This window comes from Notothenia rossii, assembly GCF_949606895.1.
Source record: "Notothenia rossii genome assembly, chromosome: 2".
NCBI lineage: Eukaryota > Metazoa > Chordata > Actinopteri > Perciformes > Nototheniidae > Notothenia > Notothenia rossii.
The window spans coordinates 34,134,113-34,160,464 of NC_136904.1; the positions used below are offsets into that span (position 1 = coordinate 34,134,113).

The following is a 26,352-nucleotide window of genomic DNA, read 5'->3' on the forward strand; positions in this document are numbered from 1 at the left end:
GGTCAGATAACGAACGAGTAAATGAAAACAGAATGAGGTGTGTGTGTGTGTGTGTGTGTGTGTGTGTGTGTGTGTGTGTGTGTGTGTGTGTGTGTGTGTGTGTGTGTGTGTGTGTGTGTGTGTGTGTGTGTGTGTGTGTGTGTGTGTGTGTGTGTGTGTGTGAGTGTGAGAGAGTGTGAGAGAGAGAGTGATTTAAAATAGCCCAATTGCTTTTACAATAAATAAACATTGAATGTGTTTAATTGAATAGGAAAGGGGTTTAACGTTAGTGGCAGGTTGTGTGTGAGAGAGAATAAATAAGACAGCCCAATATTTTAAAAAAAATCTATTCTTTTTCGCAACTTTCCGCATATTTCGCAACTTCCCGCAATTTCACCGCATAAAATCACATAAAAACCCTGCATGTTTAATTGCATAATCAAGGATTTTAGCCCGCATAATCAAGGAAACGAGGGTCTAATTAAAGAGGGTATCATCCCTCTTCTTCTTCTTCTTCTTCTTCTTCTTCTTCTTCTTCTTCTTCTTCAAAAGCTTAAAAACTGTTTATTTGCCAAGTATTGGCTGATAAAGATGGCTATGCAAAGTAATAGCAAATATACTTTAAGCGCAAGTATCAACACATTATATGGTGATGTGGAAATGCCTAGAGCCAGCGAAGAATAAGGGGAATAAGTTAGCGTTGTTAAATATACAGTCGATTGTTTGTTTCAGTGTTTGCACTGATGATACTTTGACAATAAGGATGCATCACATAGCAGCCTCAGTTTACCACACAGCGCCCCCTGGTGGCGGAGCAGCACAGCAGCCGTGGTGCAGCAGCTAGCAGATCTTCTACAGCGGTTACATGAAACACAGGCCCCGTCACCAACCCACATCAGTATCTACTCACACATGCAGACGTCTAAGCCCGACTACTGGGCCACTACCAACAGTACATTGTTGGCAATCAACAATGCACTGCCCAGACAGTGCTAAATCGGGAAAGAGTTTAGCTCTCGTACATGTACGTGATCCACAGGGATGGACGGTGGTAAATAATTAATTGTGACTGTCCTCTCAAGTGTGCCATCATTTTTGGCCCATATGAAGGATTGTGTCCTCGCCTCCTTTTTGAGGTGATAAATCACCTTTAATTCCTTTGTTTTAAGATTTTAAAAAGGTAAATCCCTACAAATACTGAGAATGTAACTGCTTCATGAAGCAAGGTTAATGCAACATTTGCACCATGATTGATTTAAACATATATTTTTTTCATGTTGTTACCCTGTTTTGGCTTTATTCTACAGATTTTTGTTTCACCCAGACCCTGAAATGAGACAGCAGTTGAGAGGACGCTTCTGGTAGGTTGCAGTCAGACTTCCTGTGTGTTTTATCATAATGTCTTTTTTTTGGGAGGGAGTACATTGTTGAATATCAACAATAGCACTGACAAGCCTTGTTGTTTTGGTACCTCGTTCACAGTTTTTGTTAACTGTGGGAGTCAGGGGGCTAACGGGGAAAGGGAACAGAGAGAATCCAGTACCTGGTGGGATTGGTACATGAGGGTAAGCTGCAGCACATAAACCACAAACCCACTTGCATTTGATCAGATGTTTTTCAGTGACTCATACATCTATCTTTTGGCACTTTGAAAAAGATATCCATTGCCATTTTTTCCGAAATCACTGAAAAGCACACTGACATTGACTAACCTGAATAAACAGCAGACAAAATGTTACAGCTAGGATCCAATTCAGAAACTGTGATTGAATATTCTGGAATGAAATGGACAAACTGAAGGGCAAACATGTTGGAAACATGTTGAGCGGCAGGTGGAGGCGCTCTTCAGTGTCAGCTGCAGCCTACAGCTCTACACTAACTACACAACTGCTGCTATGCTCAGATCAGATACTCACATGTTTTGCAGCATCCGTCCATGTAACTTATGACCGTTCCACCGATCTGAGTGCAGATGAGAGTAAACATGTTAAGGAATAATTTGACAAAACTTTTTTTCTGTGAGAAACCTTATGCCTTTTTATCAGAGTTTGTTGTTTGAAAGTTGATATTCTTTGACTGAAATCATTGATGACTCTAATTTGAGGTGTTGTGTATTTATCACCTGAAAAAGCTTTAAGAACAGTGGTTCCCACCCAACTTTCAAGTTACACTACAAAAACCTGCTTAAGTTAAGGGCCCAATTGTGCTTTTTTGAGTTTTCCTGTTATATCGTGTGTTAGTAAAGAGCAGGCATAAGAGTTACCTCTCACTCTTCCTTTACATCATGGTCCAAACTGCGCTAAGTGTACAGATGTTGTATGAATTATCTGCCTTGATCGGAACAAATAAAGGGAAAGGAAATTAATATATGTTTGTGCATGTAAATGGTCTGCAAAGGCTAAAATCCCAAAGTTACCTCCAGAGGGAGTTTCTCTACCACTCACTCCCCGCATGCCTGAAAGGACCTATGAACGTTCACTCTTCGTCCCTCCTTATTACCCCATTGCACAATAAATATGTAAAAAATATAGTTTTGCCAGTTTTATTTTAATATCACAGTCATTCTTTCGTGTATATGTGTGTGATGCCTCAAGCTGACCTTCATACACTCTGTTTCGTTGAAAGGTGGGCAGCTGAAGGAATAGGAGATCAGCGTGGGTCCAGACAGAGTATCTGTGCAGTCGAACTTCATGCAGTTTGATACCCAGGACTTCCCTGGCTGAAAACACACCGATAGCATCAACAACATTACCTTAGGTGTACAGTATAAATACTACTAATAATCATAGATAACGTGACTTCGACTAAGGAATGAGACCGCGTTTCAGGATTGTGTAAGACCTGTTGAGACAAGATCATCGTTCAAAACAAATGGTGGTAATGTTCATTTTAAATTGAAAGATACACCATTGTCTTTCAAAAACATTATGGTTTTATCAGCAGATAGTTTGCACAGTTATCATAGAGATTCCCTGTTTTAAACAGTACAGGGTATTACATGTGGTCACATACTGCTCAGCACTTGTCTTGGGTCTCGATATAATGCCTGATGAAACTACCTGCTGATCAAGACTGTGACTCGATTGAAAGCTCCAGAAGAAAGCTATTAAGTAGACCTGGTAAAAATGTTCCCAATATGTCCTTTGTACAGAACTCACGTTGGTTCAGTTACTTGGTTTAAATAACAGATTATTTAAGAAAATACTCAGAAGTAGTGTTTATTGTTAATATACAATTATTGTATAATAGTCGACTTCCTACCTTATAGAGAACTGTTGTGCCGTTCTCGTGTGCGTAGATGCAGGAAATATTCTTACAAACACCGCAGCACGTCGTCTGGTCCTTTGGAGGAACGTAGATCTGATTCTGAAGAACACAACGTTTTGTGAAACAATGAAAAGAAAAGTAAAAAAAAAGAAAATCAGCAAGAAAATAAGAGAATATACTGTATATGAAGATATGTGTTTATTTACATATAGATATGTGAGTATGTGTGTTTCGCTCCCACTGTAATGAGTGCCGCTGTCCAGATTCACAGATGTTTGTTATGCCGACGTGTTTGTCCCTTTTAGTGAATGATATGAAAAATGTTTTTATTTAAAAATATTTGTTATATAAATTCTATTACAAATCTATATTCCTTCGTATGTACTTTGTATGTGTGTACTGTAGGTTTGTTGTTTGTGATTGTGTTCCTACTGGCTGGCAGTGGGCGGAGCAGTTGAGGCTGCTGGAGCGCAGCAGATGGAAGCCGCTCGCCGGGTCCAGGCTCCGGCTGCATGTCCTGCTGTGACACAGGCCGTCGTCCTGGTGATCCACCAGAGTCTGACCCGGTCTTAGGACGCCACGCTCCCCAAACACACACACCGCCTCTCGCACTGAACACACACACAATAATGGCAAAGGTCAGCGGTCAATGTCTTTAATGTTAGATGGCAAACTGTCAATTAATATAATCAATAATTAAAACATTTTTTACTTTTTGTACTTTACTGTTAATTATTTTAGTGCTTTTAACATTTCTAAATTGCAATACATTTCCTTGCTTTTGGAAAAATTAGCTATATTTTTGATTGTCTATCATTTGAATTTGCTGTTCTTACCACACTTGTATCTTTTGCAGGCGCACCGGTTCTGTGGGTCAGATAGGAAGGCCCGGTCCAGTTGGGCGGCCTCTCCCTGCAGAACACAAAGTGACCAAACTGGGTTCACATAGAGTATAACACACATGGAACCAAGGACACAGGTGAACAGAAATTACTTCAGAAATGGCACAACAAATACGAGAGTACGTGAGAACACAAACTGTAAATAAAGTTATAAATAGATAGTACAGTATATAATATACATCATTACATGTCCAAACACACTTAATAAATAAGTCATGACTTACCAGGCCACATTTTGGCGAGGTCATCTTATCGCAGGAGCACTCTGAAAATAAAAAGTGTGACTGGTCATCATCTTCACATTTCAGACTTTACAGCTTTAAACCAAATTCTACACTGTCATATACAATTTCCCAAGTCAAGGTCAAATCAAAACTATTTAAAATGTAGGTGGCAATTTTTTCTGTGGGAGGTTTTTAATAGTCCTACCGCATGTTTGGTTAGGACAGCAGCGACTCGGACTGGACACAGACACCACCGACATCCCAACAGGACAACTGAGCTGAGGGCACCTGTGGGGCTCACACACTGCACACACACACACAAAGCTAAAATATGCAAGTCATTTATGAATTCATAGCATGCTGTATTCAATAGAGAGAACCCTGACACTAACTCTCATCACGCCCAATTCACATTACACGATACATTAATGTAAAGTCTCTTTTTCATCACAATTCATTACATACAAGGTTCAGTTGGCACCTTTTATTAAAGTTTCCAACTGTGCCTTTTACCAACACCTTTTGGATTATAATGTCACTGCACATATTCTCTCAAATGTTTGCACATTCCCTGGTCTATTTTTAGCATGTCTTTGCAAAACTGTACAGCTGTCGCATTGTAAAGCTGTCGCATTGATACATTGTGTTTATATATTTTTATATATTTGTATTTGTAACTATTATATTGTATTTAGCTTCCTGTGAAGCATTATCTTTTATTTGCTTTCACTATCTTTATTGTTATGCACCAAAACAGCAAAGCAAATATAACCCTTACTCTGGCTCCAAACTTATGAACCAAATATGAGATTTTTAACAGAAATCCTCATCTTATTTTTTTTTTTAAATGTTGAAATGTCCACCCTGTAAATGTAGAAATAGAAAAAGGTAACACAAAAATGACAAAGTGTTTGTTTGTTCCCTGACCACATTGGTAGGCGGGGCAGCATCGGTCCGTGGCGTTAGCGTCCACTGTCAGCACCTCGCCATCATGGCAGAGAGGAGGCATCTCCGAGCAGGAAGAACATACTGCATGAAACACACACATCATTCATCACACTGATGGCTTCAAGCTAACCTGCTAAAGTTACCCTCATCATAAAATAAGAAGCAGAAGATGGCAGTTCATTTCTGTACTGACTGCAGATGTAAGCAAGGCAGCAGCTGCCGTCGGCTCTGGTGGCGATCAACGTCTGGTCCTCTCTGCACGAGGGCACCTCCGACTCACAGAGTTCAGGATCACACTCTGCAAAAAATTAAATATCAAAGTAATAGGAAATATATATTTAAGGAAATATCCTTATTCGCTTTCTTGTCCAGAATTATATACAAATTTGACTGTTCCCATATCCGTACATTCAAGATTAAACCAGTGACGATTAGTTAAGGTTAACATTAAGAGTCAAAATGGTGGGAAACAGCTAGCCTGGCACTGTCCAAAGGTTAAAACATCTCTAAAGCTCCTGAAATCAACAGGTAAAAACAAAACAAATATTGACATTTTATTTTTTTATTTAATCTAACAATTCATTGCACTTTTAAAGAGCTGAGAAAGGTTATTTATTATTTTGTTGTTGTATTTCTCATTTTGGACACATGAGGAGGAAGTGCACCACTCCCCCTGCTTGAAATAAAAACATTTATGTTTGGTAGACAAAAGGATGACATGACAGTAAAGTTACATAACTTGCTAACACACAATGGAAAAAGACCTAGAAAAAAACATGGGTGTGTTTGATAGTGGTGCACTTCAGCCTCTTGTGGCACAAATCAGCATTACAACACAAGAGAAAAATATTCTGATGAAAAAAAAAGAATCACCTGCCAAACTTTTTCACCCACCTGTTTTAACAGATTAAAAAAATCTTACCCTAACTCTCAATTCAATAACACAGTAGATAAGATGTCTTTTTTCACTTTAAGTAAGACAAAGAAAATGGGTCACCAGAATTTTTGATTTCTTCACTTTCCTCTCAGAGCTTCCGTACATCGAAGATGAAGAACATAACATCTGACACAGCTCATCCGTTTGACAACAAATATAAAGCCATCACTTTACTGATCGGCGAGGAGACTCACCACAGATGAAGTCCGGACAGCAGGAGTCCTGTCTGTAGTACGACACCACCTTCTCTCCGTATTTACACTCAGGAGGGAGCAGGTCACACAAGCTCTGGTTACACACTGTAAACAAAAAAACACATGCAATGAGCCTTTGATTTGATGCTGTTCTCTAGAAGATTTTAAATCAGGGTGCAGGAACTCTGGTGGCCTCACCACAGACTTTCTGCGGGCAGCAACTGGTTTCGTCGGCCAGGCTGATGATCACCTCCCCTGCCCGACGGCACACCAGGGACAGCATGTTGGAGCAGTTGTACTCCACGGGAACGATGGTGTCGTTGTCGCAGCGATAAATGCAGCATGCATCTTTGGAGGCTTTCCACACCTCACCGTTTGCACGAGGAAATCCAGAACTGTCAGTGCAGGCTGCGCACACACACACACACACACACACACACACACACACACACACACACACACACACACACACACACACACACACACACACACACACACACACACACACACACACACACACACACACACACACACACACACACACACACACACACACACACACACACACACACACACACACCATTATTTTTAGTTTATGGTTTGTCATTTCAAGAGTGTACAAAAAAGCACTGTCTAAAAAGATAATGACAAGTTCCCTTAACAATCTCATGCCTTATTAATTTGCCTCGAGTTCAAGATCTCTTTCTCTCCCCTACAGGGAGTGGAGAGTGTGTCTTACCACACTTCTCATGTGAGATGCAGATGGCAGAGTACGGCCGGTGGAGGAGCGTTCCCGCGGGGCACACGCAGCCTTCAGTCAGGCCTGAACACTGATCCGGGTCCGCGTCAAAGTCATGGTTGGGGCAGGACTGAGAGGTGCAGGCCGGCAGACAGGCCTGATACCGCAGAATGTCGGGACACATAAACGCTGCAGGATGACACACAACAACTATGTCAGTCCCTTAAACGCATCACTACTTTAGAATTAGGAGTTTCATATATAATGGTGTTAATGATATCAGTCATATTTAAACATTTAAGTATTTATGTAAAAAAAAAAACATGATAGGATTGTGTAAATTATCAAGTGACTCTTGAATTGCACCTTTTTTCAATTATGGTTGGAGACCATATTAGACAAAATCAATGATAACCTTTTTTATTACATTTTTCTATAGATATCAATATAATATCACAAAAGTGTATTATTTTGGTCACATTGATTGTGTAGCATTAATTAAAAGGTGTCACCAAAACTCCAGGTACTAATAACTATGATAACATGAACATTGCCAACAGATCAAATCAATTTTTTTTATTGTGAATGATATTTAACCAGATGTTTTACCAGCAATATTTGGATGGCTCATTGTCAGAGTCACATTATTTTAAGGCTCTGTTAAAGGAAGAAATCTTACGGCAGTAATCTGGAGTCCTCCATTCAATGCAGATGTTGAATTTGTGGCAAGAAGCCACGTAGGCAGCCAGCGCAACACACTGGTTGTTGACGTACTCTGCATCTCGTACCCAAACCTCACAAAATGTGCTTGGAGGGACCTGGACACAATAAAACACACACATAGATAATGCTTATTATGTTAAGATTAAGGCTGATAAATTAAATACATTAGGATTTTTGTAACTTGTAGTTATTCATTTAGTAATTTTTTGTGTCCAAAAATAAATCTTTAACAGCAGACTGTCTAAGTTTCAAGCTAACAATGGCTCTTGTGTGAGGAGAGGAACCTGAAAAAAGGTTTACAGATTAACATACGAAGGCGTGGCAGGGGGAGAAGGCGTCGCTCTGCAGCATGTGCATGCAGCCGGAGCAGTTGCTGGTGGAGCAGTTGAGCTCGCGGCTGCGGCTGCGGCTGATGTAGCTGGTGGTGTTGGGAACCTGCCAACTATCGATGAAAATAGCCGGATCCTCGCTTGCGCCCACAGTGGTGCCGTTGGCCATCATCAGGTCATTTGTTGGGTCTCCATCACAGAAACCTGGATTGGATGCGAGAGAGGGTTGAAAGAAATACCAAAGATTCAGTCATAATATATGAATGCCTGAGCATAGACTTTATGTGGATTTTGCTTCCAGATGTAATTGTTTTGTTCTTTGTTTGTGATCACTCGTGTAAGGAGAAACTGTGAGCAGCACATCATACAGGTGTTTAAAGAGAAACGTACAGTATTTTGTATAATGAAAATTGTTTGCAGAGTACAACTACTCTTACCACAGAGGCCCATCGTTTGAAGCTTGTTGCTGGAGCTGTCTGTGTCGATCACCATCATGCCCGTGCTGTGGTACCACTGCAGCTTGAGACCAGATGGGCTGCGGATCAGGTACATGTTCCCTGTGTCGTATATCTCAAAGCCAAACTTTTTGAATCGAGGCTTGGCGTAGCGAGAGTTGACGTAGAGCTGGAAGAGTGCATGTGATATCACATAGTCTTATTAGTTTTAGAAATCAATATTAAGCGTATGTGAAAGTTAATATACAAAGTAATAATCAAGAAAAGGGTGACTCTTACCCTCCTCTGCAACCTGTTGATTATGATGTGGTTGGATTTGTGCGTGATGTTGAGTGCCACCAAACAGAGGTTGGTGAAATTCCAAAGAAGCTTTGGAAAGAAAACCAGGTCAAAATGGAAGACAATCAACGAAGTCACTTCAACTTAAAATCACTTTACGGGAACCTGCTAAGTCAGATATTGACTCACGTTTGACTCTGAATCAGCAGGGCACTCCTGAACCAGTATGCTGACGGTCTCATTGGGCAACTGGGTCACTATGTATGAGGCAGCCTTGTAGATGGCAACGCTGTTCCCATCAAATGTGATAACATTCAGATCTGGAAACATCGAGCAGCGACCTAGAGCACACAGGAGAGACATCAATGAATGAACACTGGTTTGGAGAAATGTCAAAACTAGGACATGTACTGTCATTGGATGTGTGTTTGTTTTCCTCACATGGACAGTCCCACTTTGGGCAGCATTTGTCTCCATTGACCAGTATGGCAAAGCCAAGCAGTCCACAGTTCGGAGGTTCAGAGGTGAAGGGGCAGCTTTGCGATTTGTTGAACAGGACAAGCTGGTTGTTAACGCAGATGTACTTTGTGCATTCATCCACTATCTCTGCATACGGAGGCTGAAAGGCAGGAAGTCAAAATGTTAAAATCCAGAAGTCGCAAAAGAAAAATGTAAAAACAGAGATGTTTGTAAGCAGAAAATAAAAAGAACTAATCACTAATTGAGTGCATCGTAAGGTAAGGAGTGACTTAACAGACAATTGACCTAAACTTTATTGGATACATATCTGGGAAAATATCATAAACTCATACGCTTTTTTTTTCTGAAACTTGTAATACCATGGCCTGTTTCAGCAAGAGGAATTGGCTACAATTATGTGTCATCTACTGTAATTTAAGCTGCAGTTGGTGCTCTTATTTTGAAATGTCTAAAATAAAGATGTATAATGTCAACCTACAATACAACTCCTTGTTGGTGATACAGCCAAAGACGTTGTCGACTCTACTGTGTGTCTGGTTGTTTCCATCGTCGTGTGAGGTAAAGTCAGTGCAGAAGGCGTGGTTGCACCTGGACTTGTACGATTGACTTTGTCCTGCTCAGTAGCTTGGACCGAGGTTGCTTCTGGATGTGAAGAAGTTGATTGTGTGTGAATACCGGGTGTCTGGGTGAAGATTAGGTGTGTATCATGTGGAGGCTTCACCGATTTGGATGTGGATGCTGAAACTTCCTTCTCTTTGGTTGTCATGGTTTTCTCAGAGCTGGTTGTCTCTTGGTTAGTGGTCGTTGGAGCGGCTGTAGAGGTGACCGCTGTCAGAGTAGGAGAAGTGGCTGGAACGGGTAAGGTGGGCAAGATGGGAACTGCTGGGGTTGTTTCAGCAAGTTCTGTCTTGCTCGTTGGGGCCACGGACTCTGCAGTTGTTGGAACAGTTATAAATGGTTCTCTTGGAGTGGTCATTGCGCCAGGGCTTGGTTTGACAGTTGATGGGCCAAGAGTGGTCCATATGGAAGGTACTTCTGGTACACTTGTTGTTATTGTGACCCTTGCTGTGGCTGGCCTGGTGGTTGACCTCTCAATCGACGTGATTGTGGGTGTAACTCGAGGTGTTGTTCTTAAAGTGGTCGTCTTTGCAATGGTGGTAGTTGTTGTAGCTGGTGTAGCTTTAGCAGTTGACACCAATCGGGTGGTGACTTTCTCCTGGAAAGTGGTTGGCCTTGGAACTGCGGCAGAAGTAGTCCTTGTGTGCAGGGGAGACCAAGATGGAGGTGGTGTCGTTGTAGATCTTGTTGACACTTCCACCCTGCCAGTCACTGGAAGTGTCGTCTCTGTAATAGGTTGCACAATTACAGGTCTGAGCGTCGTGGTCACAATACCTGGTGGAGCTCTTGTAGAGATGGTGGTGAGAAGTGTCTCAGGACTACCAGGTGCAGGTGAATGTGAGGGTGTGGCCAGTTTCCTCGTTGTAGTGGCTGCAATTTCTGAAGTTGAGATTTCAGGCGACGTTGTAGTTTTGGTGGTCGGGGCTAGGGCAGCAGCTGATGTTACAGAGGTTTCAACCTGATTTGATGTCACAGGAATCTGAGGCACTGAAGTAGTTTTCGTAGAAGTGACTTCATGAATGAAAGTAGTGACCACTGGCGTTGCCTTCACTGTAGGGCTGTAGAATGGGGTGGAGAAGGTCTCCCATTGGGGTGGGACCAACGGCTCAGAGGTCCGCATGGTAGACGCAGGAGAGGAGGAGCTCTCAGTGGTTGGTAAAAGTGGTACAGCAGTGGTTTGTGTAGGAGACACCGGCGGTATAGTTGATTTTATTGTGGCAGTAGGACCTCTGGACACTGTGGTTGCTTCTGAAACATCTGGGGGGCTTGAAGTTGTGGTCTTAGTTGTTTCTTCTGTTGGGACAGCAGTAGACCAGGAGGTTCTCTCAGCATAGGTTTTGGTGGTGGGCACTGGAGAAGTTGTGGTAATCTTCAAAGGGGGAGGGGCAGAAACTGTTGTCGTAGCTAAAGGTATTTCACTCACAGTAGATTCAAGTGTGGACACTTGCTTTGTCGATGTTCCCCAGTTTGAGGTAGGAGCAGATGGTGCAGATGTGGTCTGAACAACCTGGATAGGGGTTGACATTGGTAACTCAGGAACAATTGTTGTAGAGGTTTTGAGTTCAGCAGGAGTGCTGGACGGAATCTTCTCTGTGATAGAAGTTGCTGATGTTGTCTCTGGACTTTCGTACAGTGTTGTTTTACTAGTGGCGAAAGGTGCAACTGGTGTGACTGATTCTGTGGTTCTGGTTGAAGTGACTTTTGGCAACGATACAGTTCCTGTTTCGACAGAATGCCAGGTTGGCAGAGGGGAGTAGGTTGTGGAGGCTGTGCTTGGTAAACCAGGAGCGATGGGTCTAGTTGTTGTTGAGGGTAGTCGTTCCACTGTTACAGTCTTTGTGCTGGTTTCTGTGTATGCAGTGGTAGTAGTACTGGGTACAGTAGTCCTGTCTGTTACTGTAGACATCTCTGACACTACTGCGGGCCTTGGACTAGACGCGGTTAATATCGGAGTAACTGCTGCTGAATGTGTTGTAGCCTCCGTGGTTGCTTTGGTTGGTTGCAAGGCAATGGGAGGAGGGTTACTTATGGTGGTTGGCTGTACAATGGAGCTTGTGATCTGTGCTGCAGGGGTAGGTGGTTGCAGGGTTGTAGCAGTGGTTGTGAAGAGTGTCTTCGGGAGGTCGGAGGGCTTGGTAGTGGAGGTGACCCAGAAGAGAGCCGTGATGGCAAAAGGAGCGCTGCTCGTCTTGGACGTACTGGGGCCGAAGGGGCTGGTAGTGGACCTCACTGCTCCAGTTTTCCATGCTGTTGTACCTGCTACAGTGGTGGACGAGGCTTCAGTCACTTTAACAGTAGACAGTGGCTCCTCCACATCTGGCCTGACAGTTGGGGGCGTTGGAGGTCCTGCTGTTATAGCAAGTTCAGGAGCTGCCGAAGTTGAGACAGCTACAGGAAGGATGGGCTCGCCAGGGGCGGGTGGTGCCTGTGACAAGATCGTCTGTGTGCCATCAACAGGACTAGTTGTGGTCATTTTAGTGGTAGGACCAGTGTGTTGAGGGGTAGAGGATGTAGTGGTGATGGTGGTGGACTGGAGGTGGATGGTGGTGGTCTGGAGGCGGGTGGTGGAGGGAGCAATGCCTCTGGTGGTTTCAGAAGGAACAGCTGCGGAGGTCAGTGGAGCAGTGGATGGCGTTACAGGCTGCACAGTAACTGGAACCTTAATGCCTGAACCCAAACAATAAAATGTGTGTTAGAGAAGCAGTGAGATTGACAGAGACACAGTTTATACCCAACCAATAACTGTCACAGTTTTGTATTTAAATGCGTCCTACTTTCAAACACTGTAACCCTGCCACAACAATCTAACAACACAACATCCTGTTTTACTTAAAAATCTGAAACATTTCACATGCAATACACCACTGAAATCAATCAGTGGATACTCACAATCTTCAACATAGACACACCGACGGGTGATCTCATCCAATACCATGTGTGGGGGGCAGACAGGAAGGCAGCCTTCCACTCTGTACACAGAGCAACAAGGAAAAGCCATTAAAAAAAGAATGGTAATAGACAAAATTAAGATGTGGAGGGGAATTATTCTTATTACACACTTAAAATAAATACAACATTTAAAGCTTATTGGTAAAATAAGCTCCATCAGATCACAGGTGGATGACATTAGATATCTAAATCCAGTAGAGAGTATGTACCAACAGTTTGAGATGAGTTGAGTTATGGAAAAGGTCAAAGGTCTCACTGTGGGATGCTGGCGCAGGCTTCAGCTGACGGGTCACTGCAGGTCTTGAAGCAGGGGATGACGCAGGAATCATACCTCCACTGACACCGAGGACCAGGGGGGGCATCCGGGCTGGGGCCTAATGAAAAACAAAATACAACAAACATCAGTGTCACAAGACTGTTGTTTCTCAAAGGCCCTGTTAACCCTTAAATAGGCATTCACATGGTTTTAATGGTTGCATTACATTAATTGAAATTAAATATTCGATGTATCATCATGTCATACACATGACAAACTTGGTATCTTTTGAACATTTGGAACATAAATTACATTTTAAATAAAGTTCAGGGTTTTTGAACAATGCTTTGCAACAATGCATAGCATTAATGAAACTAGGTTGCTGAAAAAGTGTTAAAATATCATTTAAAGTCTTGATTAAACTTCTTATACAGTGTTAATTCAAGATACAATCACCCTGATGACACCTCAGTCTGCAGGGAATCTTTTATAATAAGTTTCTAATCTAGCCTGGATAAAAATTATCCTTAAATGTTTTCCCAGACCAGTAATGTGATGAACTTAGAAAGCAATTTCTGTCCGTCTGTCTGAAGGCTGGACTTCATCGCTGGCTCTGAATGTGTTCGGCATTCACTGTCGTCAGCAGGAAATCCAATCTGCTATTGGCTCGGAGGCCATTTCCATGAACTAACACAAATGCTGCTGTATTTTTAGCATCAGTGATTAGCCTAGGCTGCTATGCAGTAGTCTTGACCTTTGAACCCTGATGGCCAGCTGAACCCTGAGCAAAGCTTCCTGAACACTGAGGTTTAAAAATATCACTAAAACCTCATCATGCCATCTACTATCTGTGTCTCCAACTATTGTCAGGTCAACATCAAAGTTTACGAACAGTGTGTTGGAAAGGAAGCTCATTACCTTGACAAATGAAAAAAGCCCTGAGATGTATTCTTGCAGGTATGCTTTCTGTATAGGATAAATATGACTTGAGACAAATATCTTAACCCTTAAATGGTTTCAGCATCCTGGGGATACAGTCATTTGACAGGGGTCTATGTGAATAGAATAGCTATCAATTAATTTCCCAAAATATTAATATTTGTTCGCACATTTAAGGAAACTTTGAAAGGATTTTTGTCACTTGTCAAGATGTATGTAAAATTAACATGAAATACATTTTGATAAATTGTGCCACAATGGAGATTCCGGCTGTAGACATGCATTGGAGTGCACTCAACAAACGTTATGCACCATACATGTTGTTGTTTTTTCTGTCTCCATACTCTGTATGGATTTAAATCAGTTGGTACAATTGTTTTGCACTAAATTAAGCACATTGGTACTTCCAGTGTAGTTGCAGAATCTGTAGCTCTGACACTTCTGTTGAGTGTTGGTGTGTAGTGTTTGCTGAACATTGGTCATGTCAGTGCTGCTGACCTGTGAGTCTGAACAGCGTGGCCTTGCGGAAGCTGTCGATGTGTCTGTACTTGAGCAGGTGGAGGCGGGCAGGAGTGGCATGCAGGAAGAAGCCGGGTTTAGCGTGGGACTCCAGCGAGTCGTAGCCGGGGATCCAGGTGTTCCTGTGGAGCACGAAGGTGGCTCCGTCCCAGAATGCTTCGCTGTCCTCCCACTTGGCCAGCTTCACCTGGCCGCTAGGGCTCGCGTACAGGAAGTAGTTGGGTCGGTCTGATGCCTCAAAGGAAACCCGAGATGTGTCTGGGAGATAGAAGCAAAACATATTGTTAGTAAATCGGGAGCCATCGACACAACATTCCTTCAAAACTTCATCATTCTTTTTCTCTAACTGAAAGTGGCTTAGTCTGAATACATTTTGTTTGCAGAAGAAGAATCTGTTAAAATCCTTATTTTCCTATTTATTGTGCAGCTGCAACAGGGGGAAGCAGCTGCAGAAAAAGATACAAAACACCTTTTTATTTGTAGTGAAATGTATTAAATAATACAATTTAAACAGTGAATTTAACATTCCAGTGCAAAAGCAGAATTTAAACGCATTTCTATGAGTCCTCTTCTAGTAACTCACAGAACACAACAAAAGCTTTATTGTTGATAAACTGTATATAAATGGGTGTCTGAGCCAGAGTACAGCAGCATTGCAGCGTACTCTCGAGTCCATCTTGTTCCAGTCTTGGCTTTCTGACCAGCCTGCAGCTCATGTTGCCATATTAGCATTTGGCAATCTGATTTCAGAGCCCTTCTGCCAAAGGAAGTCAATGCAAGTCCATCTTCTCCATCAGTGTTTTCACTGAGGCGCTCAAATCATCCAAAACACAGTTTAACACAGAGGAAACAATGGAAGAGGAGAACGCCGGCTGGCTGGATCAGAGGCTCTTTGTAACTCTCAGATCACAGATTATGAAGGACAGATGGCGTGATTGGATGTTTACGACTGCTGATCAGAAATCCAGTGTAAAGATGACATTTTAAAAACGTGTGATTAACATTGTTATCAAATTGAAACCAGGTCAATAGGTTTTCATTCACCACTTAGGTCCAGGTGTAGTAAAGTAAGTAGTGTTAGCAGTGACTGCCAATGAACTAACCGGACTCGGACAGAGGTAACAATTAAAGGACATGTTGTGTCGTTTAAAGGTGTTATTCAAATTAATTCCCATAAAAGGCTCTTGTTATAAATTGACATTTTCCATCATCAGATTCATCAAGTATTTCTTTCAGTTGTAGGTGTTCTTGTAAGATCAAGAAGAAACAATATAGTGAATATCAAAATATAGTGTGAAAAGCAATTCCAAAAGCAAGGATTTTTTTTAAAGATATCACTCCTTAATATTGGGAAATGTGCAGAATGCTCTTTAAAGATAAAAACAGTGCTCAGAGTTTCCACAGTAGGTCTTGAGTCTTTTGAATCTTTTAACGTTTTTTTATTTGATTGCTTTGGCAATACATCTTTACTACAGGTTTTTTTTCAGGATGCTTCGATGCTCTCATAGAGAACTTAGTCTGCATTTAAATAAATCTTTTAGAAGTGATCTTTGTGCGCTTATTTGCATTATCTTATTCTCAGATAACTAGAACAATAGCTGTGAGTTCTGACCGCTGAAAAAAGAGAGAATTACTAAGTCAGTTCGACCAGTGAAGTGAATCCTGCTTTGTAAATGAATTGTAACCGTGCAGAGTGAATAGAGGTAACTCACCATGTGGTCGGGCTCTGCTGAGGCCCGGCGTCATCATGAACTGTGAGAGGACTCCAGGGGTGGGGGTGAAGGTGCTGAGGCTGCCCTTCTGCAGGAACAGAGAGCCGCTGGTCCTGCTGGCTGCCAGCAGCGTGGTCCTGTCCCTGAAGGTGATCAGCCTGTAGGGCCCTTTACCCAGAACTGAAGACAGGAGGCCATGTTAATGTTGCTCTGTTACAAAGTAGTATTGCTCATATTAAACAAAGCCTGTATAATATATCACAAAAGCTACACATGCTGTAAACCATACTACTCGGCTTAATGTTTTATGTATTTTTTTAGGGGTTCAAGACAAATACCATTGTATTGATCACTTCTTTATCAAATGAAAATCAAGCAGGAAAGTAACCTCTCCCATCAAATCTATTTTTGCCTTCAAAATCAACCAGTTTCTCTCTGGAGCGGAAGCAAAAATACATCCAGCTGGATATTAACTTCAAACAAGAAAGAAACTACCGTAAATTGTATTGTTTATATAAATGATTTGTGTGTGTGTGTTGATTCAATGGCTTTTAGATCAGTAGAAAGATTGCCGTACCTTTGTTGTAGAATTCACAATCATACGCTGTGAAAAGAAGCACAAAATTAATGATAGTAATAGCGCCGACAAAGTGCTCCATAATCAAGACAAATAAGAACCAAATGTAGTGATGCATATCGGAAATAATAAAGAAGTTAATGATTATTACAAAAAATAGGGGTTATTATTGTTATAGGAAACCGTTTCAGATTGAAATGAACTCCTGGAAAAGATCAGGTTTTTGCCTCCTTGCGTTCTGACTTACGGCACAGAGACGGTGAGCGCCAGTCGACAGGGACGCCCTGGTGGCAGCAGCGCTGGGCGTACGCTGCCACGCTGGTGCAGAAACACTCGCAGTCTCCTCCACGACTGCAGGCACACGTGTCAGCCAGGCAGTTCATGTAGAACCAGGTTACATCCACCTGGACATAAACAAGAACGAACACCTTTCAGTAATTTATTGGAAATAAAATAAAGAGTTAATTTCCTATCCCTACAATTCCCTAAATCCCTACAAAAGGATGAGCAGGACGAATGAAATAATGGTCCAGAATAAAGATTGTACTTATTTGGGATTTATTTGGGAAACTCAAAATGGGACAGAGGGCTTGTTGTGCTGTTACTCACCACCGGGTGGCAGGCCATGAAGACCTCACTGAGCAGGACGCCACACTGCCGCTTTGCAAAGGGCTCTCTGAGCGGACTGAGGCTGCAGGGGTGTCTGATATCTGGACTGTTTACACACTGAACACAAAAACACACGCAGAGGTGATAAATCACAACTTTTTATTAGAGGCTTAGGAGTACAATCAGGAAAGCAGTAGTGGAAAAAAGACAATATTTAGTGGAGTAGAAGTATTAAGATGCATAAATTGGAAATACACAAATACAAGCACCTTGTATGTGTCCTCATATACTTGAAGTAATGTCCTTAGTTCAATTTAACGCTGCTGAATACTCTGGTCTAGTGGTATTTGTAGGTTTGTGCACATAAATTGATACATTTAATCAAGTGTGACAAATGTTTGATGATACAGCACGTTTCACTCACCTCTGCTGCAGTCCAGCTGTTTCCAAACTCCTGTGAAGTCGAGGAGTCGATGTTGTCGGGTGTCCGCATTTCGTTCGCTGTCTTCATGTCAAAGTTCCCACACAGCCCACTCAGCTTTCCCTGAACACATCACAAACATCTCTTTTCAAATATCTAATTCCGTAAACATTATATCCTCTTAAAATAGTCGATATGGTCAGATTGTACAGAACAGAGAGAATATTTATATTCTTCAGGGAGTACTGGGGGAGGCAGAAAGCTGACTGATTGTAGTTTGAATATGGATAAAACACATATTGGTTAATGTTTTAGCTTTTAGTGACCCTTTTGTTAGAAAGAAATCACTGAAACAGCGTCCTACCTGCCAGCGAGGTCCGACTTGGATGTGGATGCTGGTCTTTCGGTCCCAGAGGACGGTGACTTCTTCCTCTGGGAAATGAACCACAGTGAAGTACCCGGCTGGCCAGATGAACATCCTCTGCTTCCTGTCAATCACACTAGATGGATTCTGCAAAAAAAGGGACGTACATTTTACTGAAATGTTCTTGAATACTATTCTAGAGTTGACTTAAATATAATCATCCAGTGACAATGACTTGCTTTGCTACTTAACGGTGAGACAATAAAACCAGTTGCACATATTCTGTATTTTAGAATTGATGCTTCTTTTCATGCAGCAAATGTGCTTCTGGCCACCTATGTCATTAATATATATGAAAAATATATTGGAAGTGACTCTTACTGGCTTTCCAGAGTCATCATCGAATACTACGACAGATCTGCCGATGTTGATCAGCAGAGACTTCCTGCAGATGACTCCGCTGTCGAAGCAGTCGACGTTCTCGGCTGTCACACTGAGCATCACATCAGCACTGCTCTGTGGACGAGAGGAAACATAATCACAGAAAATAAAAAATCTCATGACACTAAACCTAAGATGATGTGTTTATACTTATAAATATATATATATGATGGGGTCAACATTTGGACAAAAAAAAATACTTTTGAGGGGAGAAACAGGTTTTTTTTGTCTTAAGGTATCTATTCAATTTGTTATCTGAAGAATTTTCTTGAGCTGCCATTCTCACAAGAATATATTTTCTGAAAAATGCTGTGGTCAACTTTTGTTGCGTTTGGACACGGTCAAAATCAGTTTTTATTAGAACTGATAAAACCCTAACCTAAAAGCAACCTGAAATTGAAAACTAAACACCTTAAGTGTACAGAAAGAAAGCTAATGGATTTAATTATTTAAAAAACACACTTTTTTTTCCCTTAGTATAGATAAATTATTTCAATACCTTTACAAGATAGACCTTGCATGCACCAACGTAGTCAAACAGCAGTCCGTCAAACGTCCTGTAGTGGCGGTCACCGTAGGCCATGCACATGGATGGACACGGATGAAACACACACTGGAACGTCCCATGCTGGCAAACACTACAAAGACAGCAAAGCTTCAGTGATTCAGCATCAACTTGTTCCCACTTAGTGAGGGGACATTTTTTTCACGTCTAATGGCCTCCTTTTGTCGAGCACCTCAGGTTTACAGCAAGCAGAAAAGTGGCCGGTGAATTGTCAAAGGCTGAATCACTTGCTCATTGCGCTATTAGGCTGTCATCTAAATCTTCTTCCCTGGCTATGGCTTGAAGGAGAAAATGGGAAGATGGGAGAATGACTGAGATCACTGGGAGAGTGTTTCCTTTCACTGGCGATGAACAGTCTGAGGCAGAGGGAATCAAAGAGTCATACAAGGGCCCGCTCTGTTTTCAAGGCTCTTTCTGATCTGTGATAGCAGAAAATTATGGATATCAGGTGGCCACTTTTGCTGCTCTGACGATCTCAGGAGCCAGGCCAAATCTGACTTTGAAAAATTAGCAGAGTTGTTGGCGATATGTCTTCATTCTGACAGATATTACCAATCGGATGATTGGTGGAGATAATACACATTTGTATACCCTGACAAAACGGATGAAGGCCAACGGAAGAAAGGAAAAGATCATGTGGAATCACAAGACCAAATTTTACATAAAAGCTTGGTCTGAGTTTATATGTGGCATGAACTTACCACTGATGGCAAGGGGAGGACACTTTGTCACCGGGGTAATACTCCTTTCCTTTCCACAGGCAAGGGCAGGATGCAGGTTCAAAGCACTCATCTCCGAGTTTCAGCAAGCTAGGGGCAAATATAAAGCTGTTAACATGTCTAGTTTGACATCGTCAGACAGTATTGGATTAAGATCACTGATGTTTTCTTCTGGTAAATATTGCCACTGTGGGTCCATAATTTTACAGGAGGCCTAGATATTTCCGGTTCAAACATACATAAGCAAGATGCTAACATCAGTTGGCTTGGTCCATTGAGAAAGGGGATATTTACCAAAACCATTCAGTCAGTTTAAAATAATCCACCAGTGACCTTTAAGTAGCGCAATTTGCAAAAAGCCCTCTATAGAGCCATTGTTTGGTTTGTCCTTTCTGAGTTACTATAGAAACATGGCAGAATCAGTGAAGAGGACCTGCTCCCTATCTTAAGATATGAATGGCTCGAAAACACAAATATTCTTAAAATGACCAATCATTGCGAGATGCATTGAACGCAACTTGTGACATAATGACACGACGTAACTGAGCGCAGTCCCAAGCAACTTACTATTTACTGTAAAATGCCCATAACAGTTTCCCAGAGCCTAAGATAAAATCTTCCAAATATTTGTCTGGTCAAAATCTATATCTACATCTAAAGAGTCTAAAATCCTAAGAGAAAAGCCTTAATAATTTAACCAACATTTTTGCTTCAAAATCGATCGTAACTTTGACGTTGACCGTCTGATGTTTGCAGATTCATGTTCTGTTGATCGAGTTGCTGTTTGAGCTCTAGTCAATATGACACCAGACACCAAGTTTGTGAAGCGGAGCCTAACAAACTCCGAACCTTAACACAGTTTAGGGTAGCAGACCCTTTCTAGACTCAATCCCAGAGGCAAAAGAACATATTTTTTATTTAAGCAAACTTCTCATCAATGGACAAGCAGCAGACTAGTCCCACATGGAGATCTGTGATGTGAAGCCAATGAGAGTAAGAGTGAAGCGATTGAATTGTTGACAGAAACCATTGATAGGCCAATAACAGAGCCTCGTAAGTCAAGTTTGGAGTTTTATTCAAGAACTGTCGTCTAACACGATGCAATCAAGTTATAACATAATCATCATTCGTATTTATCTCTAAACCAAATATGAGGACTGTTCTTTGCCAAAAGATCAACAGAGGCAGAGCCAAAGCAGGTTAGCTTCTAGACCGGAGCGATACCAGGAAACAAAGAGCGAGTGAGTGTTAGGAGTGGACGATTGTGGATGAAAAGCGGTAACACTTGTTAATACATGAGAAAACCAGACAATTAGGATTCTCAGAGATAGAGAGAGAAACAGTCTTTGTCTGGATGACTCCATTTGCTTTCCGCTCTGCGAGACGAGGCTGATAAGTATCTTGTAATATCCAGGGTTGAGGTATATCCACTGGCGAGGCTGCAGACAATGAAGTGACATACTGAATGGTCCCGCCACAAACCTCAGGTTCATCTGAGTAGAGTTACACCGCAGATAAAACGGTGTTAACAGCTTCCTTTATCTGCACGCCAAGCTGTCGTATCAATTACTCTGATCAAAGATTCCGCAATCATTCATTCTCCTGACCTACGTGCACATTATGAATAAATCCACATAAACACAGTGCTCATTTTCATTTTAATTCCATCAGATGGTGTTAAAGCGACTGAGGAGTCTGTTGTCGCATAGACAGGCGAGCCAAACAATGCAAAAGTTTGACTGCAGTCTAGTGAAGTTCACAGGTTTAATTATACCAGATAACAAAAGCAGACAGCCCCTCACAAACTGTTAAAATAACATTCATTGTTTGGCAGGCTTTAGTCCTTTTCATGGATTTTAAACCTACTTAACTACAACCAGTATCATTGTTTTCTGTCGTGCTGATATTGTTCTTTCTTATTCTTTTGAAGTTTACATGAATCTGAGATATCAGCATTACCGGCTGAAAGTATCCGATACTTTAAGTTAGGTAAGATCTTCTGACATAACGTTTTTTCTTAAGCCAGCAGAGATTATATATAAATGCAGAATCTGTAAGCCATTCTAGATTTTGATATCGGAAACACTGTAGTTTCCATATTAGTCTATAATTAACCAAAAGAGGCAGGACTTATTGGCCATATGGCAATCCAAGACCACATCAGCTATCGTCTGTTGATACATTCGCTTTTTATCAGTATGTAAAGTTGCTTTTTGTGAAACACTCCAGTGTTATACGATGGAATCTCTCAACACCAAATAGATTTTTGCGTTGAAAGTTGCTAAAGGGACAGTAACCAGAACCCCACAAATATAGCCCCTGAGGCAGTGGACTTAAGTCATCAGACACATAGCCAATGAGTCGCGAGATTGGAGAAACACAGGAATGGCGAATTCATGTTAGATATCCTGAAGTTCAGTGGAAATGGGCTGCAGGTGCACATATTTAAATGTTGCATCAGGTCCAATCCTTAAATGACTGATTATTGTAAAATGAATAGCTGGTTTACTGACATTGTCCGGCAGTGGCTCAAAAGGGGATTGGACTGGGAGCTGTAGGGTCGCCAGTTCAAGTCCCCAAACAGACTTAAAATATGGAGTGTGGACCCAGTTCACCTCCTGGGCTTCACCCCCACCCCTGGGCTTCACCCCCACCCCTCACTCCCATTGCTCCCTGGGCGCTGTACAATAGCTGCCCACTGCTCCTAGTACTAGACTCCTGGTACTAGGATGGGCTAAATGCAGAGAACACATTTCCCTGTGTGTGCTGTGTGCTCTGCATGTGTGACCATTAAAGAGGGTTTCATCCATAGACTGTATATTTGTATATATATTTGTATTTGTTTCATCCCTCCGATTCTCTATAGATAAATTCTCTCCTTGTAAGCTGTACTAATTCTAACACAATCGGAAACTCAGCTGTAATTGTATAAATAAATGAAATATAAAGAAGTATTTAAAAGAACAATGAAATATAAATTGTAGCAAGATCTGCATCCGTACTCTAAAACCAAAACCATCCAGTTTGCAGGAACCAGTTGAGTATTAATTTAAAATCACCAATTGTTCTTAACTGGGAGTATTGAAAGTTAAATTAAACATAATACTACTGGGTTTTGTTGTGGCACCTTATACAGTAGGATCCTCAAAACCCAAACATGTTCGTCCAGCTAGCTTTTGATGTTCCAAAACCCAACATAGTTTACAGTTGAGTCATGTCAATTATTGCCGCCCAACCTGCATCTTCATTGAAAGGCTAAAAGTTTTGCGTGTATTTATTCCATATTGTAACACTCTGTGTTCTATTAAGTCACCAAGCCTCTCAAGGTAAGCCCACAGGCAAACAGCAGGTTTTAACAGTTGTATGTATACGTACTGTAACCAAAACCAGATTCTGGTATGCTGCAACTGAAAGTCCAGGTTCATATGAGTTCAGCTGGCTAATTGTCACAGAATGAATGGTCCACATTTTGATCATACACAAAGTGTGCCATTGTGAATGAAAACACAATGGAGTCTTCTGTCAGCACCTCAGCTAATTATTTCCCATTAGAGGTTTTTAAGTCCTGCTGCAGATGAATACCTTGCAGTTGACTTTTTAGTTATTTTTTGTTTCCATGATAATCATCTTAGTTTACAGTAGTATTAATATGTCAGATGGAACACCTGTTTATCATCTGCTGTCTGGTTTAGAAAGGAAACCAAAGCCAGCCAGTTGAAGTCTTTCGCTCATATCCGCCATCATAAATGAGAAAAAAAGGGGCATCTAAGTTTTAATTACGTTAATTACAGAATACAGGTTGATTCCCAAGAAAAGTAGCTTTCTGAATACATCCATAAAAGCATCATCTGCCACTTCATCTTTTTCACTTTGAAGTTAGCTGAGTGTGTTAAAGGGGCCCCATTATGCTTTTGGGGTTTTCCCTTTCCTGTAGTGTGTAATATAGGTTTTTGTGCATGTACCGGTAAATGGTTTGCAAAGACTAAAATCCCAAAGTTTCTCTCACGCACATCCCTTTTGCATACTCCAGTAACACAGTGACATCACTGCGTAAAAGTTGTCTGTCTGACTATGATTTCACTTTGTATGGGTTCCAAAATTAATCATTAATCAACTTTATTTAGTTTCATTAATACAATCACCACCATCAATTCAAGCCAAAAGCTAAAAGTGTGTCACTGTTAAAACAACTCGATTATTCTCAATCTGAAAAACAAGTATCTAAAATCAGAGTCATGACTGAACCTTCAAACTATCATTGCCCTTATAAATCCAGCCATCACCTGGAGCTGAAAGAGATCTCTTTGTGTCTGTATTCAGCTTAACAGTTAGCACACAAACTCATAGGTTGGTGGACTTTATGAATCACCTGTACAAAGACTGGCAAAATTAACACAGAGGTAATCTTTCTCAAAGGTGAGTAGGAATAAATGAATGACAGTGGCGAGTCAGAGGAGTTTGACGCAGGATCAAAATGACTGTAGCTGGCTAACCTTTTCTTTGTGTTTTAAAATGCCCACTGCATAATCACACAAGTGATTCCATTCATAGACCGAGATAGACTTGGGAAAAGGGGGGGTATAGCTATCAACAAAATCAGTGTATGTATGTTGCTCAACTGGCCTTCGCTGAAATTTTGATTCTAAAAAGGTAATGTTTCACTCTAGGGGATTTTTGACTAACCACCCAGTTTTTACCAGCTACAAATATAGCAGTTAAACTCACCCCTGACCTGAATCATTGATTATTTATGGGATCTCAAGATAGTAAAATCCCAATTATTATTTTTGTAGCTCAAAATATCCATGTTTAACTGTGTGTTTCTTACCATTCTTGCCTTTGAATTTTCAATTTAGTGTTCTTAGTTAAATATTACATTTTAACCACTTAAATACTACTTGTGTTTCTTCCAAAGTTTTTGGTGAATGATATTTAAAATGACCATTCTCTGTGCAATACTTTATAAGGTCCGCTGTTGTCAGATACCTTACCAGCTTTATAATCTTCACCAAAGCGCCATACGCGAGGATATGTTTTGCAAAGCCTTACCAGTGCATATTGTTATCATCATGACTCCTGGTTGATGTCACAGAATTAAACCACTTAACCTTCCTTTCAGGCCAACAATAGGAGGGGAATTACAGGGATCAGATTACTGTATTCCACTCCATAATGTCTGTTCACCTCATCGGACGCTTATAAGTATTTTTGACTCCCACAGATGACCTAAGACTCATAAAATGAGGCTGCCAGCAGTAAAACAACACTATGACTGAATAAAGAAACACAGCCCTGCACACTCAGAGCTTTAGATTCTACCAAACCTCCACACTAATTTCTTAAACTTTATTTATCAAGAAAGAGGGTCACACTCTTTTTCCATACCAAACAGACAGCAAGACATTTAGGCTGTTTCTCAATGTGCGTACTTCTGTACTTACTTGTGCTAATTTGTGTGCATAATTGCATCCTAATGGCAAGTATGGCTTAATGCGAAGCACTATAAGCACCTCGCTGGTGCACTTATTATGGTCCAAAATGTGATTGTGGAACTGCTGCACACTTCTCACACACTCAATGATCGCCATATTTGATGTGTAACTGAGTTGTGGGACCAGTAGGGACAGCAGTAGGTCTGGTCAACACAGCACTATACAAATAAAAGTTATACATGTGGGTTTTTTTTTCTAAGTAGCACTGGACAAGTTTAAAAAATAATCTATCGTTCATTTTATAGTGTGATTCGAGCAGTCTGTAATGATTTGCCAGCACAAATTATAACGGGACTAAATAACTTCCCTCACCCATGGGGGCAGGTACACCCGGCCACACAGGGCTCGTGTGTGGAGCAGGTTAGGTTGAGCAGGTAGGATTCGCAGGTGCGCTCGCAGGCCACGCCCCTTCCCGTCAGGAGGCCGTCCACCCCATCCGAGCAGTTCTGGTAGAGCTGACCAGCTGGACACAACATGTCTATAAGATGAGAAAAATAAATCACAGGTGAGAAAGACTCTGCAGGAAGATGGAAAAATGCATAGGATCCAGTAGCTTCAGTTTTATTCTCTATAAAGCTCCATCCATCCTCTTTCATCCCATGGTTCGTGTTTCGTCAAGTGTCTCATAATTGTATGTGCTTTATTTGCTTTTTATGAATGATCCCTTTCAATTACAGAGTACGATCTGCTAGAAGTGTGGTAGTGTCCTCCAACT

The 26,352-nt window shown here is 41.4% G+C and overlaps 1 protein-coding gene across 3 annotated transcripts in view; it reads right to left on the bottom strand.

The window, feature by feature from the left end:
- otog (otogelin) overlaps positions 1–26,352 on the bottom strand; it is an 82,023-nt gene that overhangs the window by 15,139 nt on the left and 40,532 nt on the right. For all 3 annotated transcript variants that reach the window (XM_079662436.1, XM_079662437.1, XM_079662435.1), the window contains exons 23-54: positions 25,950–26,115; positions 20,128–20,235; positions 19,361–19,499; positions 18,802–18,936; positions 18,421–18,567; positions 18,060–18,179; positions 17,636–17,752; positions 17,274–17,430; positions 17,027–17,053; positions 16,450–16,629; positions 14,717–14,995; positions 13,280–13,397; positions 12,964–13,043; positions 9,935–12,741; positions 9,418–9,595; positions 9,166–9,317; positions 8,977–9,066; positions 8,680–8,866; positions 8,226–8,446; positions 7,870–8,008; positions 7,191–7,379; positions 6,650–6,859; positions 6,452–6,556; positions 5,514–5,618; positions 5,300–5,401; positions 4,578–4,676; positions 4,373–4,413; positions 4,083–4,158; positions 3,679–3,857; positions 3,241–3,345; positions 2,579–2,698; positions 1,896–1,941 (exon numbers count right to left, since the gene is read on the bottom strand). In XM_079662436.1, the coding sequence (XP_079518562.1) occupies positions 1,896–1,941; positions 2,579–2,698; positions 3,241–3,345; positions 3,679–3,857; positions 4,083–4,158; positions 4,373–4,413; positions 4,578–4,676; positions 5,300–5,401; positions 5,514–5,618; positions 6,452–6,556; positions 6,650–6,859; positions 7,191–7,379; positions 7,870–8,008; positions 8,226–8,446; positions 8,680–8,866; positions 8,977–9,066; positions 9,166–9,317; positions 9,418–9,595; positions 9,935–12,741; positions 12,964–13,043; positions 13,280–13,397; positions 14,717–14,995; positions 16,450–16,629; positions 17,027–17,053; positions 17,274–17,430; positions 17,636–17,752; positions 18,060–18,179; positions 18,421–18,567; positions 18,802–18,936; positions 19,361–19,499; positions 20,128–20,235; positions 25,950–26,115 (6,924 nt within the window). The remainder of the gene's footprint in view (positions 1–1,895; positions 1,942–2,578; positions 2,699–3,240; positions 3,346–3,678; positions 3,858–4,082; positions 4,159–4,372; positions 4,414–4,577; positions 4,677–5,299; positions 5,402–5,513; positions 5,619–6,451; positions 6,557–6,649; positions 6,860–7,190; positions 7,380–7,869; positions 8,009–8,225; positions 8,447–8,679; positions 8,867–8,976; positions 9,067–9,165; positions 9,318–9,417; positions 9,596–9,934; positions 12,742–12,963; positions 13,044–13,279; positions 13,398–14,716; positions 14,996–16,449; positions 16,630–17,026; positions 17,054–17,273; positions 17,431–17,635; positions 17,753–18,059; positions 18,180–18,420; positions 18,568–18,801; positions 18,937–19,360; positions 19,500–20,127; positions 20,236–25,949; positions 26,116–26,352) is intronic.